The sequence below is a fragment of the Nipponia nippon genome, unplaced genomic scaffold (genome assembly GCF_047370975.1).
Source record: "Nipponia nippon isolate SJK-2023a ecotype South Korea unplaced genomic scaffold, ASM4737097v1 scaffold_6, whole genome shotgun sequence".
Lineage (NCBI taxonomy): Eukaryota > Metazoa > Chordata > Aves > Pelecaniformes > Threskiornithidae > Nipponia > Nipponia nippon.
In genome coordinates, this window is record NW_028262380.1 from 69,514,366 (window position 1) to 69,534,230 (window position 19,865).

The following is a 19,865-nucleotide window of genomic DNA, read 5'->3' on the forward strand; positions in this document are numbered from 1 at the left end:
AGGCTTGGAAGATGTAGCTAACAGCTTAGTGAGGGGAGTCACAGATATCTGTGTGTCTAAATTCCAAATCTTGTCAGCTTTAGTATTTAGTGGTTACAATAACTTGAAGGACCAGAGGAAAAAAATAATTACTTTCTATGCCTTCACCCCTTCCTTGTGTCTGCTTATGGCATATTTGTCAGCAGTGGTATCATTTTTGTCCTGTCCCTTTTTGTCACTGCAGCTTAAAAATATTTCTTGCTTTCTGGCACTAGATGCAGATTCATTCATTCATGTAGTCACCCCAAATAAGCTATGCTGTGCCAGCCGGCCTTGGGGCCAAGGAATAATTCCTCACCCTTTCTTTTTATTTGTATAGGCATAGAGGCCTTTGACAATGAGACCAGGACTTTGGAGTTGTTAAGGCAGCTTGCCTAGACAAAAATTATCTGCATAAAGTCCATGTGCTATGATAGCCATCATCACCATCCTACTCAGTTGCTAATGAGAATTCTAGAAACTCCACTGCACAGAGTCAGAAATTATGACTTCTAAAGAACTGTTTCGGGAGCCAGTGGCTGTTGGTGATTGTGTCCTTTTCCTGTGCAATGAGGAGCACAAGGAATCATTTCCAGAGCTTGGTCTTACTGTCAGGCACCAGACAATGGAGATCCTGTACAAGCGTGTATCTGGAAAAGCTTATGTTCCACCTGCTGAAACAACTGATACCTGCTTTGTGGAAGTTTATCTGCTTGAGATTCCTTCACCAATGCTGAAACAAAACATAGACTAGCCAGAGTTATCAGTGCTTTCAGAAGATCCCAGAAGGTCATGAAGGGAAAAAAGGGGGATGTTAAACTGACAAAAAACCCTTTAGGTCTTTAAGCCAGTAGTTAACACCTGTACCTTATATGTCATAGCTGGAGAACGTAAAACTTACAAACAACTTAAGAAATTCAATTAATTCTGTCTAAGTTGTCCCAGATAGATCTTCATAATTTATTAGTGATATAAAATACTAGAGGATGAGGTCCTAAAAAGCAGTTATGTCAAGTGATAAAAATACAGTACAGCCAAGGGGTTTTGGATAAGTTAGCATAAGTTACCTTATCCAAATGCTCGATACCTACTGCTAGGAAGATTGTCTAGGGTAAAATGAAGCCCAGTCACTGTCCTGCAGTAAGCAGTGTAAGAGAGAGAAATGTTGTCTGAAGACATCAGTAAAAAATTTGAAATGGTGAATGATGCATGAAAGCAGGAAGCTTGTTACAGAAAAAAGTTGCAGAAATTATTCATAATGATCTAATTTTCTTTGAATTAGTTGTAGCAAGCTTGCCAGAGGAACAACCAAAGGAAATATACATTAATCTCTCATTTGTTATCTTGTGACTGAAAGATGAAAAAACAAAAAAGATTCTTGCAAAATGTAATGTAAAAAATCACAATTAAGGTTACTAAGGAGAAGAAATTCCCAGCTGTCATAACTGATGATGATGAACAGCTGCTGTTCAGTATTGCTGCCTCAGAGGACTGGGGAGTTCCATGTACTACTAACTGGGTAAATATTCAGTGACTTGAATGCTTGGACCAAAGTCATGGTTTGACTTCTCAGTACTCCATTCAAAAACAGTAGACTCTATGAATTATAAGAAATATTAGGAATTTTTTTTGGTGGGAGAGAAAATTTTGGCTCATTGGGAAGCTGATGGCTCAAAAGATCCTAAGCTGGGATTACTAATATGTCCTGTATTACTGCAAGACTGCAGCTTTCAGGCTAACTGAAGGAAGTATATAAGTCTTAGACGAGCTGAGGAAGGCAACCTTTAAAAAGAACGGTTTCTCAGTTTTATCTATGGCACAGAGAGCACCCTGCTACAATACAATGTTAAAATTTGTCCTGGTTTCAGCTAGGGTACAGTTAATTTTCTTCCTAGTAGCTGGTATAGTGCTGTGTTTTGGATTTAGGATGAGAACGATGTTGGTAACACACTGATGGTTTAGTTGTGGCTAAGCAGTGCTTACACCAGTGGAGGACTTTTCAACTTCCCCTGCCCTGCCCGGTGCACAAGAAGCTGGGAGGGGGCACAGCCAGGACAGCTGACCCAGACTGGCCAAAGGGCTCTGCCATCCCGTATGGCGTCATGCCCAGTACATAAACTGGGGGAGTTGGCCGGGGGGCAGCAATTGCTGCTCAAGGATGGGCTGGGCATCGGTTGGTGGGTGGTGAGCAATTGCATTGTGCATCACTTGTTTTGTATATTAATATTATTACTATTACAATTAGTACTATTTTACTTCATTTTATTTCAATTATTAAACTGTTCTTTTTCAACCCACAAGTTTTCTCACTTTTACTCTTCCAGTTCTCTCCCACATCCCACTGGGGGAGCAAGGGGGAGGATGAGCAAGTGGCTGTGTGGTGCTTAGTTGCTGGCTGGGGTTAAACCATGACATCCTTGTTTGTGCCGTATTAGAAACGTTATAATTGCATAAGTATATTTTAAATTTCTCTTAAATTCTCTTTTGTCACTTTAACAAGATTTGTCATTTGTGGTAGAACAGCCATTAAGGTTGTGTAATGATTATTGACATGCAATATTTAATTTTCAAAAGCCCAGTACAGTTGCTTCCTGAAAGGCATTGAATAAACAAAGCTGCAAGCCGATGGCTTCTGTTCATCTCACAACAGAAATACTGTATTTGGGTCTAATGCAGGTTCCTTCAGCAATACTGTCACTGTATTTTAAAATTCGATTTTGAGAAACCAACTTGACATATAAAAAGTTAGTTGCAGTTCTTTGTTTTCCTCAACTAACAACTTGTGAAAAAAGTGCATTAGAAACCATTCTTAGAGTACTTATAATGTTTTTATTTTTACTGGAGGCAGTCCTTAGAACTATGGGGGTTTTCATGCTTTTTTGTTCTGATGACCATTTAACATTTTCTGATGGACAATAGGGTGGTTTTTCTTTGTTACTTTTTGCTTAGGTGCCCTGTGGACCACAAGCTGAAAATCTCTTGATTAAGGCGTATGGTAGTTGACCCTGTACACATACGTACACAGGCACACACGTAAAATAAGCAGTAGTATATGAATAAGCTCAGCTGTTTATAATATATAAGTGGATAAGCTCTAAGCTGTTCCAGTTAGAAGCAGATAAATTCTGATTACTCCTGAAGACTCCAATGAATATAACAAAAATAATGCCCCTGCCTTAAAGTGCTTGGAATGGTAAGATATGACTAGGTAAATACAGCAAATATACTAGGTTGAAATAGGTGCCTTTGAGCCTGTAGATGCCTACTGGTAAATCTGAAGATTCTAGAAGTCTAGAACACTCAGTGTAAATAATTTGCAATGGTTTGAAAACCAAACCAAACTATCTTTTAATTTTGCTTGTTTAACTTTTCATAGTCAGTCCTTGATCCACAAAGCAATAACTGATTTTTTGTGAAATGTAGATATAAATTAAAATGTCTCTCTATTACCAGTGGTAGATGGAACATTTTATCTTTCTTGTATCACAAAAATTATAACACCTGGATTTTTTCTGTGGCTAGTGCTCATACTATGTACCTGCCAACATAGATCGAGTGTGCAGTGCAAGCCACAAAAAAAATTGCATTGGTTGAATAAGCAGAGTTAGGAATTTTATTGATGGTAAACAGTATGGGAATGAACACATAAAGCAATGTGATTATATTGCATTAAAGCAACATTATTTTATTATTAGATTCTGGTTACATTATGTGTCATAAACAATATGTTATCTATTATTATATTATTATTATTTTATTATTATATTCTAACATAACCACAGTTCTCATCAATTAATATGTTCTGGCATAGAGCATACCTCATACTAAGAGTTTGACCAGTGTCTATTCAAAAGCAACACTGTTAACGTATCATCGTATAAAACAGCTGCACATATTTGTTCATAAATATAACTTAGATAACATAAAAAAAAAAGCTTTCTTTTTACTAGGGAAAAAAAATCAGTTCAGGTTAGATAATGGTAAATTCACCACCTGGACAGAGCAAACAAAACACCAGAAAATACAGATTCTTAGGAAGATGGAATAGTCAAAACATGAAATAAAGCATATGTGTATATCTATGCTTTTTAATATATATATAAAATATTTTCATTTATCTATATATGTATGTGCTGCATGTTGACCCCCTGAGCTTCAGATAATTTTCCATACCACATATTATGCACATTTATTTAATTTGAAAGGCACAACCACTTACAGAAAGATATAGAAAGTTTTGGCACTGAACAAACTGGATAATTCTCAGCTCTGTTTCATGAGGTTTAAAGAAAGCAGTATTTTGTATAAAACTAATCACGAGGTAGGAAATCAAAATTACTGAACCTCTTTTTATGCTGAAGAAGTTAATGGCACAGGGGGAAGTGATGTAAGGCAGAAGAGTTCCAGTCCACTGCAAACTTTGTTAAAGCCTGTAACTTTGACAAATACTCTTCTGCTCAACAGAAAGTGCAGGTAATCCTTTTTATGCTGCAAAAGTGGTTGATGTGAGACATATGAAAGGGAAGTGAGGTTGCTGGAGGATTTATTAAGCCACATAGCAGGTTGGTTTATCTGGGTGACTACAAAGTTTCTGTAATTGTACATCGAGACTGCACTCTGACCTGTATATATTGAAGTGGAAAGCCTGGAGAAGTACTGAGTCTCACTAGGAAAAGAAACAAAGGGGCAAAATTTGTATGGTTCAGGACTTTGTGGAATTACAGTCTGGGGATGAAACCATGCTGTTGTTTTTTCTTGCCTAGGGTATTTGAATATGATGAGAGACTAGCTGTATTACAAGATATATCTTAAGTAAATACTTGGTTTTAGAAATTTGAAAGAGCTGTGGAGACATCCCATTGGAATATAAACCCATTTATGTTCCCCAGGGAAATCAGATTTTGAAGGAACAGGACAAAAGATTCAATTATTTTCTTGGGTGACATAGCATTAGAGTCACAGTTGATAGGAAGCCTGTCATGATCCATTTCTGTTGGACATATGTTTTTGCAAATGGACTCTAATAATTTAGTTGAGGATGAAGGTATTTACATCAATTAATTTCTTTTGTCCACGAGGACATGTTCTAAAGATTATTCCTCACACCTTAGAAAACTCCTGACATTTCTTCAACTGCTTCCCTCCCTATTCACCATCTGGCTGAGACTTTAATGCTTTTACCCAATAGTTAGTCACCTTCCAACTCTGAAAAACCTGATTCAGACTCGGAAGAGAACCGGGATAAGATATTGATTTGTATGCTAAAGTTAAAATAAGCTTCTTTAGCTTTAGGTATTTCTCAAGTAATTTCTCAGAAATCCCCCTGATTTCTGTTTATGTTCTAACTTCATTCCTTTTTCCCCCATATGTTTTTCACTTTCAGAGGTAGTGGTCTGCCTATGCCACGGTACAGGTAAGTCAGTCATTTAAACAGATGTTTCATTTTTTATTGTATTTATCCATCTTCCCCCCTCCATTTTTACCAATCCAATTGATTCCTGGTCAGCTTGACTTGACCAAGCAAATACCACCTCTAATAAGCATTCAGAAGAGGGTGAGGTTCTGGAAGATTTTTACTTCTTTATGTCTTTATTTAAGGTGTTGATTATTGGCCTAATTAAGCCTTTTGATAAGGAGATGCGAATTCTCCAACATTTGCAGGTTTTGGAGGAAAATAGTTGGAAGGAAACAGCTTAGAGATGCTAATTTGATCTTATTGCAAAATACATACCCTACTCATTTATGACTTTCTCTTCCTCCTTAAGTGCATATGATAATATTCCATAGAGAGCATAGTAACAAATTTTAATTGTTTCTTCTCTGCCTCTAGAGAAGGTATAGCTTTTTACAGATGTCAGAATAGTCCCCTTTTAAGTACGGCTCAGCATCACGTTGATCAGTCTCCTGATGCTGTACAGAAATTCTGGTATGCAATGCTGTTTCTATTGCTAGTAAGGTATACCTTCATAGGGATGAGCTGCAAGCGAAGGCCACTTTGGATAAAAATTAATACTATTTCTATTCTCAAGAACACCAATAATGACTGAGGATACAGTGAGGTTTGTGTCTCTTGCTTTGGCTTCATCCACTTGTTCTGAGCAGCTACTTCATTCTCACATTCTTAATCCTCCTGCCAAGCCATCCCATCATGACCTTGGCTCAGGGACTCAGGATGGGAATTTCCAAAGTCTTCCGAAAGCCCCTTTGGTGCCTGTTAGCGGGAAGATATGAATGATTTGACTGCAGCTGTGGGAAGTACTCTTTGAAATGTACTGTTTAACTTTGAAATTGCAAGTGTATCCTGATTTCCATTCAGCCCCTTGCCAAATTCTGCTACTCAGAAAGAACTGATGCCGTAGATTCACAGTGAGTTGGAATAATTTTGCTTTCACTGTTATCATTTAAGGTGGCTCTCACCACCAGTTTACCTGGAGGCCATAACCTACTGGGCAGTAATTTTCTGTGTAAATGCAAACGTCCTTTACCTTGCTGTACAAAGTAGATGATACTTCTGGAAACATTCACTGATCCTCTGGTGTGATAGGAGGTTAATATTGTTGCTCCAGTGTAGTCACTTGAATCCCTATGATCTGCTGTACCTGCATGTCTAGTATTCCTACTTAGAGGCAGAAGTACTGAAACATGGAACAGGTTTTTTGGTACTCAAAAATAAAACTGGCAAAACATGCAGGCAATGGTAACTCAGTGACATTTTCTGTTAAGGCATGGAACAATATCACTATTTTTCAGGTGCTGAACTGGACTTATGAAAAAAACCCTGAATCTCTATTGAAATCTCTGTTGGGCCTGTTCAGAAAGCTGCAGCAGGAAAAACAAAGAAAGAGGAGGCTGTTGCTTTCCGGAGGTTAAATCAACATACACTGTACTGGCTTGAACAGTAGCTTCCCCCCTTGGCTTCTACTGAACTTTGGATCTGGACCCTTGGTTGAAGGGTTGAAGCAGTTGAAACACTGCTTTAGCTATAGAGAATGCCTGTTGATGCATATAGCAAATACACTGTTTGCCCTCCTTTGTAAGTATTACCACTGTACATGGGGCTAACTGACGCAAATATTCATTGTCTCTCTGAGATTTTGTCACATGGAGCTGGAATGGATCCTAAAGTATGTTTTTAACTATTGTTTTCCTCACATGGCCGTATGAACAAGATGGATAATCTGATATTGCTGCTGAGCCCCCAGCTACTTCACTGCAGGCAAAGAATCCCCTTTTTTAATATTTTCCCCAAAACAGTGAAACTTCCAACAAGAGAGGTAGCTGCAGTTTGGAATTTGCCTTTTTCACACTACCATTAATGATTCTGGCTTTCACAAAGTTCTCATTTCCAAATGAACTTGCATCAGTGAACACTTACATCAATCCCTTAAAAGGGGATTTGAATGGAGAAAAAGATGAAACCACTCATACCATCACTCCAGTCAAATGAGGAGTCACCTGTTTCTGTCTGGGCAAAACAGACCATCAGCTATAGACCTGCAGTACTCTATTAGCCTGCCCTTCACTTGCTCTTAAGGTTCCCATGGCTGCTGGCTTCTCACAGAAGGCATCTTCCCCATTAAAATAGCATCTCCTTGGTTAAAGAAGGGACAAATGGACCACTACCTCTGGGCAGTGATTAATTATTACAGACTTATGCATCCACATAGGTAAATGCCTAAGAAGGGCCACTCAGGATGTAAAAGCTTACTTTGGGTATCAGAGGAGAATACTCCTTCAGTGTACTCAACAGTGATAATGCCATATTACTAGCTTAATTAAAACACTGCATAACCTTAGTCAGAAATTGAACTGACTTAAAAAATTGTGGGGAAACTGTCACATGCTACTTTTAAGGTCCAAATATCTACTAGGGAAATGAAATTGATTAAGACATACTGTGCCCTGTAATTGCAAAAGACAGTTGGACGTTGCAGAAACTGAAATCTATTGATCATGCAGTGTAGATGGACTGCTTAAACGAAAATCTGGACTGCAGAAATTATTGGTTAAATTCTCTTATGTGTTTTAAGATGCAGGTATTATAGCTAATAGTCCTTGTATAAATGTACTGATTCTGATCCAGAACTGACTTTAAACTGCGAGGACTTTCAAACATCTCCTGTGAAATTATCTGCACTGTGCCTGATCAACAGGTGCTCAAATATTTGGAGGCAATGTTCTGTTGAGCAACCAATATTTATCTTTAGGATCTAATAAAACAACAAGAAGGCAGAGGATGTCAGACATCACTAGTGCTACTTGCATTATCCTGTTAAAATATAGACAGAACTATGGATACTGAATACCAGGAAAGACAAGGAAAAATAGATTTAAAATTATTGCAAAGGCAGGAACACAGAATTATGTAGTCCAAAACTTCTGTGGAAGAGCGTCATTCTTCTGGTCCCAAAAGGTGGAGTTATTTTTCTTTCTCTACATAGAAATACTCTGCTATGAGTCACCTTAGTCCCAAACTGAATTGGATTAACTGAAGAAAATACAGTAATAATCTTTTTCTTAATATTTACCAACAGTAGTTGGAAAAGATTAGCTAGTAAATGCCACAGAAATGACTAGACCTTGTGTAGAAGAAATACTTTCCTCAACCTAGGGAAGTTTACTTCAAAAGTAGGCACCCTGAATTACTTTTTACTGTTCTGCCTGCAGTACTATAAAGTCGGATTGGATTCATGCATGTCTTAGTCATATTGAATCTTTTCCTCCGGGATATGTATGAATTCCTTCACTAAAAAATCCACCAACTTGACCTTAATTTAGTCCATCCTTTATACTCATCAGATCATTTCTTATAAGCATGGGATTCAGGATGTAGTAAAGCTTTCAATTGGCAGCTTAGCTCTCAGGAAAACAAAAACCCCAGGAGAAATACTGGAGAACTAGATTAGCAAATGGCCTTTTATGGTTCTAGAATATGCATCTGTAACAGGTGGACATGAAACAAAATGAAAGAGATATGGCCAACATCCAACAGAAAGCAGCTAACAGGATGGCAAGCTGAGTGGTCACAGACTTAGCAATATTCTTTTGGAAAGACACATTCAGTGTAATTAGCATACTTGCCACTGGTAAATGATTTAATGAACAACAGAATAAAAGTAATCAGGTAACTGATTTTCACAATGGCCAAGATAAAGAAAACTATCTGAGCAAAGGAGCTGTTTTTTTCTCGCATCATGAATACTGCTGGACTGTGTCTCAAGCTCCCTCAAAGCTAGAAATAACAAAAATCCCTTCATCTCTTTGATTAAAGACCACAGTTGTAACTTGGTATTACCTTGCCTATGCATGTGACATCAGGTATGAGAAAATCATATTCAATGCATGCTATTGTTTTAAGGAAAAATTTAAAATGTAGGACCAGTGTACTTCATCCAAACTATGTAATAAACACTTCTTTCATTGATGTTTTGCAGTGGCAAATAATTTGTTTATTTCTTCTGTGATACCTCTGCCATTGTTTAATCCTGATATCTGGATATCTGCAGTGGGAACCTCCTCATGAACATCAGTTCAGGACTAACTGAATGGGGTTTCAGAGACAAGCTCGTCTATTATTATTAATATAAAGTTATCACACCTTGTTAAAGTATTTGGCTATAGCTATTTTTGTTATCTGAAATCTATCCATTTACCATCTGTGCTCCTAGAAGATCCTAGCTTATCTCTCACTTCTGTTCTTATTCATGTCTGACAGTTCTCCTTGCTATTTTTTTTCTCATTAACATTCCTTCAACAAGCTAGTGTCAAAACACAAGCTGAGGCCTATTTGTCTTAAAGGTCTATTTGCTCTCTCTTAACATATTTATTTCTATTATGGTTTTCAGGTAAACCCAATTACTTGTTTTACCTAAGAATTCAAAGTAAAAAATTAGAATATTTATTTAAAGATTCTTCCTTGCCTGTTTTCCCTTTTGTACAATGGTAGCATAAGGGTATTAAAAATTATCTCCAGTCTTCTCAACAGATGGTACTGCTGGTGCTTTGTTCCACTGTCCAACAACAGAACATGCTTTGTTAGTTCATGTGTTACCTCTGACACAGACACTACCTTAGTCATTATGGTAATTACTACAGTTCCTTTAGCAATTACCAAAGATTTCAATCTAAATTTCAACCAAAGAAAAGTAGCTTAAATTTCATTCTCTGAATAAAGGAGGCGACCAAGTCTCTTACACACTTAAAAAAATAATTCTATGGGGTAGAAATCTTTCCTATGCAGTAGAGGTTGTAACTTTGGTCTCCTTTTGGGATAAGAACTTTGAAGGCAGGAATCGCTTTTGACCAGTTATTGGAAATCATGATAACTGTATTTCTAAGACTCAATGCAACGTCACCCGTCCCCTGGTAGTTCTGAAATGTTTCATAGTCTTCTTTCAGCTCTTTCTAAAGTAACTGCTTTCTTCATGATTCATAACCATATCATACCAACTGCTATCCATAATAAGTAATTCTTTCCTCCAGGCACCTCCATTTCTCCGTCTTCATTTGATAAATGGCTGAGTCATTCAGCTGTCCACTTACCAGGAAGGAAGTCTCAATCTCATTACAGCAACAAATACACTGCCTTATTGTTGGGTTAGGATTTCTTTTCCCATGGACTTACCAAAAAATAAAAAGACACCCTAAGTCAAGAAGAACCTTTAAACCCTGTAAAATTCCTTTCATTTATATTTCATAAGTAATATCATTTGTATGTATTCAGTTATGAATACATTGTAAATTACAGGGATTTTATTATTCTTTGTTTACATGTTATGCTACATAAGTTGGATTGTAAGTGATATTCTTTCCAGTTTACTGTTGCCAATAATCTAACTTCTCTGAGGATGTTCGTGGAAGAATCTTGGTTCCCAGCTTGTGTCTTTTGGTCAGTGTTTGCATTCCTTCTGTATAACCTTTACAAAACTCTGTATAAATTCTGTAAAATTTTTTTCTTCATACTCTTCACATTCTTTGCATTTTGCTGGTGCTGTGGAATTCAACTGAAAAAGAAAATGCAATAGTAAAGCAGGATACTGATCTATTTGTTCTGATAGAGAACTAACCCTTGTTTGTCCTGGTTTTGTGAATAATTCCAATGCAATCACTGGCTACAGAAAGCATTGCTGGAGGCTTCCATGGGACTTATGTTCTGTGCAGTTCCTGGCTTGCTTTCTCAGTAGGATCAGCTTTCAAAGATACAGCACTTCAGTGAGAGATGCAAGTGGTTCTCCCTTTGAAAATGAGGATACATTCCTGTATGTGTCTGAGCATACCTGACTTTAGATACTGAAGTTGCAAACTGTTATTTGTACAAGCACATTCAAACACCCTGACATATGTATGCATGCAAAGTCAAAAATACTTGCTTTGATGGGAATCCTGAAAGTGTTTTTCTAAAAAACATTAAATTCTGCTCTTTCATTGTTGTATTTGTAGCTTTTTTGTTGTCATATGTACAGGTTACTGGATCCCATTCACTTTCATCTGTACCATCGTAACTTTTATATAACAAAAGAGGTATTTCTGCTGCTGAAGAAACTCTTTTGATTTGCCTTTTTTCCACAGGCTGTTGGCGTTACTTACCTTGTTATTTTCTAAGCTTGCATTTCCATTTTTCCATATGTTCAATACATCCTGTGTTTTACTACAATTTTTGATAAGACATTCTTGAAGAATCACTTCTGTCTCTAAGAAAAAGCATCTCATTACAGGTCCTTGGCATTCTTTCTGAAAAAGATGAAGTTGTACTAGTTTTATGATTAAAAAGGAATAAGTGAATATAAGATATAATTTACCACGAAGTGGCTGATTTTTATTTACTGGATATCTCTTCTTACTATTCGAATACTTTCGAATATCTGCAAAGATTGGCTATGAGAGCTAACAACATAAAGGCCAGCCAGTTTGCTAAGATGAGGTGAAACATAGTGTCTTGATGAAGAACATAGAAAAATAATTAATTAGGATAGGAGTTTGGGATATAATTAAACATAGTGGAATTAAATTAGTATTATTCTTAGTAGTTCTAGCACTTTAATTCAGAGATGTGAATTCAGAACAGGTAAGGGAGAAGAGAAAGTAGATATTACTTGTATTTCAGAAATTAAAGAAAAAGAAGCAGAGGTACTGATTTCTCCAGCAAATCAACAATAAAGCCAAGAATAAGTCCCAGGTTGTCGGACTTTCATATCAGACTGTCCCATTTGAAGAAAATCTTCCTGACGTTACCAGGTGTTAAATTGGCCATTACAATGGATTAACCTCTCTGGCTCAGTTCAGTTAAGAGAATGTGTGTGCGGATGGCAAAAGCAGAGAAATGCACAGGTGGATGTTGACAGTTACTGTCCATATTCCACTTCTCCAGTATTTTATTCTATTAAATAATGCATGGTGTCAAATAATCATCTTTGGAACTATTTTCTTTGTCACTTTTTTCCTCCCTCAAATTACAAAGGAATAACAACATTATTTTAGCAGTGTTTGCTTTGATAAGATCATTTTGGTTCATCCCTTTTAATTGATTAATTTTAATATCAGGTGATTCAATAAAAATAATTAATACCTGCTTACATAATTTATTATAAGTACTTGAACTAACAGAACTGGTCCTTTCAAGGCAAATTATTTGATTTCTGAAACTTTTCTCAAATTAGACCAAGGCTGCTATAGGAGAAAGTTGCTAGTAAAGAAATGAAGCTACCATATTAGACCGGTTGCGGTCAAATTTTAAGTTTACTTACATCCTCATCTGTGTTTGCAGTATATAAACTGACATCAATGTCCTAAAAGAAAACAAGAGTTAGAATTATAAACATTAACTAACAGATTTGGAGATAATAAAGCTAACTGTGCAAGAAATGGACTAGCTCCAAGTTCAAAAGCCCAATCCATCCAGGTACTGGGAGCCAGCAAGTCAGGGGATCTTAAAGTCACCTACTCACCTGCAGGATGGGCTTCATTGTGAGGAGGACTCATCAGAATTGAGTCCCACAATACTTTCTCTGAAGGAACTAACTCCCAAGCCCACTAGCCCTCTTCTTAGAAAAAGTGAGAAAGAAAATAATATTTAATTCTGAAGTCTACAGTATTTGGTCAACTCCAATTCCCTTTAACCATCTATTCCTTTGCTTCCACCCATGAAACAGCGTTATACAAACACCATCCCTTTTCCTGCTCCCTGTCACTGACACTTCTTAGCTGAGTACAATGCTAAATATTTAATTATGTCTGCTGCTATGATTATATGAAATGTTGACTTTTTTCTGAACTTACTTTGGATGTCTTGATCTGCTCCAGATCTTTCAGAACTTCCGCCCACTTGCAATGACCTGCTGCTGTCTTTGGTACAGAAGCACTAGAACAGAAGAAAACCAATGACCGTTAGGCTGAACAGTAGGTATACACAATATTCATGCTGAAAAAAGAGTCAGAGATTATTAAGATACTACAGATACATTCTTTACATGTATATATACATATGGTAAATGTGTGGGCCAAGTATATTGGACAAATCATAAAATCATATAGATACCTTAATACTGTATCTCAGCCAATGTGTTTTTTAAAAAGGCCGGTTTTAGAGAATGTAATGCAAGAGAAAGGTTCAACTACTTCATGTAAAAATACCTACAATTCTTTCAAAGTATAAAAAAAACCCTCACAAATTTCAGTGTCTCTTATACTTCTTCCCCCTGCTACTATGGAATTTCTACCTTAAGCCCTGCAGAAATATTATTTGTCATTTTAGATGTAATTTTTTGCGTACAGGAAAGCTTCCTCCTTCTATGGAGAAGATTTTGGTCAAAGTGAAACACTAAAGGGTTGAAGATTTCCTTCTCCTTGGAAGATTTTTGGAATTTGAATTGTAGTTTTAATGTGTCCCCACTTGGATCCTTACTCTAGATGCCTTTCAGTACTGCTGTACTATAACTAATACACAACAATGTAGGGAAAGAGACCAATTGTTCTGAGAAGCTGGTTTAAAACAAGCAGTTGTTAAACACTTAAGCCTTAACCAAAGGCTCAAAAATTACAAGATTTGGGGAAAGGAAAAAAAGGGGGTTTATAACAAGAATCAGAGGACACTTACCATCTTTTTACCAGGGAGAGAAAGAGAGAAGAAATATCAGACCTTAGCAAAGAGATTTGACTGAAGGGGCAGAAGGAGAAAACAAGTGGGGCATGTAGGCCCTAGAAGCAGGGCAAGTTTTCTAAGACAGGAAACTGGAGTGAGAATGGAAGGAGGCATCTCATATACATAATTTAGCATACGTATTTTAAAATGTTCACATGTAGTGGTTTTTTCATTGCAAAGACATATGGCAATTGATGGAGGTAAATGCAACAATTCCAACAGCTTGAGGGTGGTCACAGAGATTAGGGCCAAGATGCATTCTTGACCAGACTGAGCCTAGTCAAAGACAGAATAAAGTGAGGGACTGTGGCCTGTGAAGCAATGGGGCACTGCATATCACGGCAGGAGAGGATCCACTCTAAAGCGACTGGAGGCAAGTAACAGCTGTAACAGTAAAAATAAATAATTTGTATTTACTATCTAATTAACATTGACTTTGTAGTTACCATAGGAAGAAGATGATTAGTCCCATCTCATTCTTTAAAAGGCAAAAGAAATAGCTGTTCAGAAGAAGATACAGCTGATATTGCAGACAAATACTTTTCAGGTGTATTTTCTGAAAGACACAACCAAGATGATAGCTTGTCACAATCTCATTTCACAGAATTTTGCTTTAGTACTGACTTAATAAACCAATTTGACAAGACATCCAATCAAGACAAGACTACCCGTTGTGTGTAGATTGAAAGACCAACTGATTTGTAGCTTGCAGAAATATATAATCACTTTACAAAACAGTTGGTAGAAAATCAGATGCTGAAGACACACTGCAAAGATCTGAACTCATTCTGGGCTCCCTATTTATTTACCTGTTCATACTGCAGACTGCAATTCAATGCAGGGACATTATTAAAGAACTTTTGTTTTGGTTTCCATCCTGGAGATCTTTCCGCTGGCTACCTTTTGCCACCCAAATTCTATGAATTACCTACAACTATAACATTGCCTACAATATTGTGGTTGCATATATTTGAAACTCTGCATCGAATACATCAAATGCTATAGTTATGTGTATAGATCTTAAATATAGTATTTAGATACAGTATATATTTATACTTCTTTACATAGTGTATGTACATCTAAGAGTGGGAAGTAATGCATTTAAGAACGCTGTCAGTGGAGTCTGGCAACTGTAAATAAGGAGGAGGTGAGGGCTGTGCATTGACCATCAGCAAACATTTCATTGTGCGCAACCTGGGAACCTTTGTTCCAAAGTCACAAGTCCTTTGATTTAAGCTGATACAGTTCCTTCACGGAGCTAGGTTAATTATCTGCAACAGTGCTTTTGATCCAAGGTTTTGTCTCTTATCGTATGTGCAACACTTTTACACTGATTCAAACGATGTTTCTTTAGCAGTAGTTTATTTATGCACTAACTTGTAAATGAATATTTAAGAATGGGCCAGAGAACATAATAAAACAAGAGCTAGCACTGTGCAGTGGTAAAACTATGAAAATGGGAGGTCGATCCATACATGTCAGGTTTGCAGCTAACTTGCTGAACGCCACCTAACTGTTATTAAAGCATCTACTGGCAAAGCCAGGAGAGTAATACTTATGTGTGTCACAGGGCACTTCTGAAGAGTATTTGTAACAAATATTTGTTATTCTTTTAAATAGAACATGTTTAAAATACATTGCAATTATTTTGTTTCCAAAATCCAAAGATGTAGCCGAAATAGCACAGTAACCTAATGTGGTTTAACCCCAGCTGGCAACTAAGCACCACACAGCCACTCACTCACCCTCCCCTCCCTCCCCCGGTGGGATGGGGGAGAGAATCGGAAAAAAAAGTAAAACCTGTGGGTTGAGATAAAGACGGTTTAATAGGACAGCAGAGGAAATGGAAATAGTAATAATAACAACAACAACAATAAAAGAATATACAAAACAAGTGATACACAATGCAATTGCTCACCACCCACCAACCGATGCCCAGCCCATCCTTGAGCAGCAATTGCTGCTCCCCGGCCAGCTCCCCCAGTTCATATACTGGGCATGACACCATACGGGATGGCAGAGCCCTTTGGCCAGTCTGGGTCAGCTGTCCTGGCTGTGCCCCCTCCCAGCTTCTTGTGCACCGGGCAGGGCAGGGAAAGCTGAAAAGTCCTGGACTGGTGTAAGCACTGCTTAGCCACAACTAAACCATCAGCGTGTTATCAACATCGTTCTCATCCTAAATCCAAAACACAGCACTATACCAGCTACTAGGAAGAAAATTAACTCTATCCCAGGTGAAACCAGGACACCTAATCACTACATAAATACCACACTCAATAATGGAAAGCAGTGCTAGACCCTTTTATTACCTGTGTGTGTCCAAAACCTGTTAAATAAGAATTATGTAAATGAATGATAAATAGATAATCTAAATTAAAGTAAGGCCAGATGAAGTAATATCTCATCCATCTTCTGAACTATTTCAGTATGGAACATGCTGTGTTACTGTTACCCAAAGTGTGTCTAAAAACAAGGCTCAACCTGTTGCTGTTTCCACAACAAATGGAAACTGAAAATACATGACTATTAAAACCAAAATATTAAGTATATATAAATATAATAAATATTTTCCAAACGTAGAAGACTGTAACGGGAAAGAAATATTAACTGCTTGGTTATGGTCAAAAGAGCTAAATCATTTTGCTATAGTATGACAGAAAGGCTGTAACATTTCCACAGGTAATAGTGTTTTATCTGAAATTTGTCATGGTGTTGTTTTTGTTTGGTTGGTTGGTTGTTTTTTTTATAATCTGCATACTAACTGTTCTTATGATTTGCCAATCCTTGAAAAATATCCTCTTTTTTTGCTGGCTTGGTTTGTTTTTTTTTTTAATTTAATTGAAGGTCAAAAGTAACCTTATGGGGAAACTCAAAGCACATGCAAAGAAATTTAAAATCTGATTTGTTGGATGCAGCTGAAGAAAACATGTTTTAATCCCATGTTTAAGTTTTTTAAAACATGTTTTAACAAAATTATTTAAAATGTGTTAGAAACATTTTACAGTAGGTAAAAATTTTGATTATTTTACAAGCCAGTTTTTTATCAACGAGATGAGGTGGCTATAAATGAAAATATGAAAGACTTATGTTGGGTCCATAAGCAGCTTTGTGTTTCGTAATTAGTATTATGGGGCCTTAAAAAACTGATTTGAGAGGGAGTTCCAGTCCAAATGCATTGTCAAATTTATGCTGTAGAACAAAGCGTTCAAGGTGAGGAAAATAATACATTACCATTACTAATGAATAATGGGCCAGGGTTATCATTAGTTTGCCATTTGTTTCCTTTTTTAAATAATTTTTCACTGTGGTGACAATGGAACACTGTTCTTAATGATTAATGAAGTTGTCTTGATCTTTGATTTTCTTAAATACAGTAGGTAACTATTTTACTGTAATGAAATAATCATTGCTAATTTAAAATACAAGCTTAGTTTTTAGAAGTAATAGAGAACTTGTACTGATTGTAAAATATATAAAAAATATACTACATGCATACTCTGAAGGGTATTCCATTTGTTTATAGATAACGAGGTTCTTAATGTCCAGTAGATCAGCTAACACATTCCTTGCAGCAATTCAGGGCCATTTTCTACTTGAATTTCTTAATTATTTCATCCAAACTATTATTCAAGAACACAAGGAATGTTAGCTCACTTACATGCTTTGACAAATTATTCTCCTGCCTTGAACACACATGGTTGTAATTTAAAATTATCCTTGGCTAGTGTCAGTTTTTAATTTCTTACTCTGTTTAATCATTAACCATTTCCTCTGTGTTTTCATTACATCTCTGATACTTTCTCTTGTTTTATGGAAACTTGAACTTTGGACAAGGGAGTAGCTTATATTTAGATACACAAATATTGTTATCTGTAGCTTGTGTCCTGATAACCTGCAACTCTAGGTATTAAAGCCTTTGTAAGTGAATGCATGTTATTCCAGAATGCAATTGAGAGTTATGATATACTATACAATAACCTGTTTGGAAAAGGAATGTTGTTTTCTTATAAGGAAGTTAAAATGAAGCACCTCAAAAGTGGTTACCACCGAGTAAAATCTAAGCCACAGTAGTACCGTTTTCTCTTTAAAGAAGCAAACGTATAAGCAAATGACAAAACTTCTTTAACAAGGCAGAAACAGTTGCTGATTTTGCTGGTTTGGCTGTCACAAAAACTATAATCAAAAAGTCAAAAGAAAATATTCATAGCTCTTTACAATAGTTAAGTCACATGTGAAGGAAAGTACTGAAAGCTAAAATTACATGTCTTTGCCTATATACCATATATCTAAATTTCTTTATTAAGATCTGCTTATAAATTTCTCAGTGAATCCTCAAGATGTGATATTTATAACTAAGAAAGTTTAGTTCCTGTGCAAGTTGGTTTTATCTGCAAAGGTCCACTATTTTTTATTGCTTATTTTGAACTGTATTTTTATTTTTAGTTAGAGAATTTAGAACCTGAGCCTGCAAGCCTTTGACCACTTCTTGTTTATGTGTGCATATGCTTTCAATACTGTTCTTCGGTCTAAAACAGCTCTTTCCTTCATTGGGACCCCTCTTTGACAAGTAAGTAGACAGCAGTCTTCTCTCAGCCTCCATTTTCCTAGACTATTGTACTAGGTCTGGAGGGGATGGAGTTAATTTTCTTATAGTAGCTGGTAGCTCACCAATGTTTTAGGTATTGCTGAACAGTGCTTGCAAGGCCTTCTCTTTTTCTCACTCTGCTCTCCCCTACCACCCTCACCAAGTAGGCTGGGGGTGCACAAGAGACAACATGGCCAGGACAGCTGACCCAAACTCAGCAGAGAGATACATCATACCATATAACATCATACTCAGCATTAAAAGGAACAGGGGAGTTTTTCAAAGTTAGCCATTGCTCAGAGACTGGCTGGGCATTGGTCTGCTGGTGGGAGGTGGTGAGTGTTTGCTTTTGCATTACTTTTTTTTTTTTTTCTTTTTTTCTTATTAAACTGTCTTTATCTCAATCTTTGAGTTTTTCTCACTTTTACCCTTCCAGTTCTCTCTGCTGTCTGGCTGGGGCGGGGAGTGAGCAACCAACTGGGTGGCAGCTTAGCTGCCAGCCAGGGTCAACCCACTAAAATTATACAATGCAATCTCTTGAAGACATTTGCCTCCATTTCCATGATCTTCCTAGCAGTCCTCATCTGCTTCATTTTTCTTGAAAACAAGTGACCAGAAGCATACAACGTACTGAGATCTCACGAAGGATTTAGAAACTGGTGCTAATATTTTCACCTTCCATGGGAAATAGGAAAATGGCTAGTGCCCGTGTTTTCTTCATGACTGGATCACACTGATGGCTCATCCTTCAATAATATGTTCCCCTGTCAGAACTTTAAGTCCATTTCTTTAAGAATCCTGGAATGTCTGAAGAATCTTTCACTATTTGCAAAAAAACCCTCCCCCCCAAAAAAAAACAGTGTAACCTGCTTAATTTTTGATTATTCTTAATTTATCCCTAACTTCTTGACCTCTAGCACAGACAGCTTTTTTCTTGATCAGTCCTTTCTTCTTTTGCCTCTGGGTTTTCTGGCTAGTCTCAATGGTGCTGATAGGCGTCACTAGTCCTTCCATTCCTTACTGCTGTAAGCAAATCATCCTCCTCAGACTGGTCTCTCTTGTGGCACCCTGTATTCCATTTTTGTTCATCCTTGTCTTCTTGGTTTCCCCCTCTTTTTTGTGTGT

At 37.0% G+C, this 19,865-nt stretch overlaps 1 protein-coding gene across 4 annotated transcripts in view; it reads right to left on the reverse strand.

Moving 5' to 3' along the window:
• Positions 1-3,676: 3,676 nt before the first annotated feature.
• Positions 3,677-19,865, reverse strand: part of IL15 (interleukin 15) — a 43,948-nt gene continuing 27,759 nt past the window's right edge. For 3 of the 4 annotated variants that reach the window (XM_087736628.1, XM_087736627.1, XM_087736626.1), the window contains 5 exons: positions 14,602-14,711; positions 13,294-13,375; positions 12,762-12,803; positions 11,605-11,748; positions 3,677-11,021 (listed from right to left, as the gene is read on the reverse strand). In XM_087736628.1, the coding sequence (XP_087592754.1) occupies positions 10,908-11,021; positions 11,605-11,748; positions 12,762-12,803; positions 13,294-13,375; positions 14,602-14,711 (492 nt within the window). In that variant the 3' untranslated portion in view covers positions 3,677-10,907. The remainder of the gene's footprint in view (positions 11,022-11,604; positions 11,749-12,761; positions 12,804-13,293; positions 13,376-14,601; positions 14,712-19,865) is intronic. The other variant, XM_087736630.1, reaches the window with a different exon arrangement.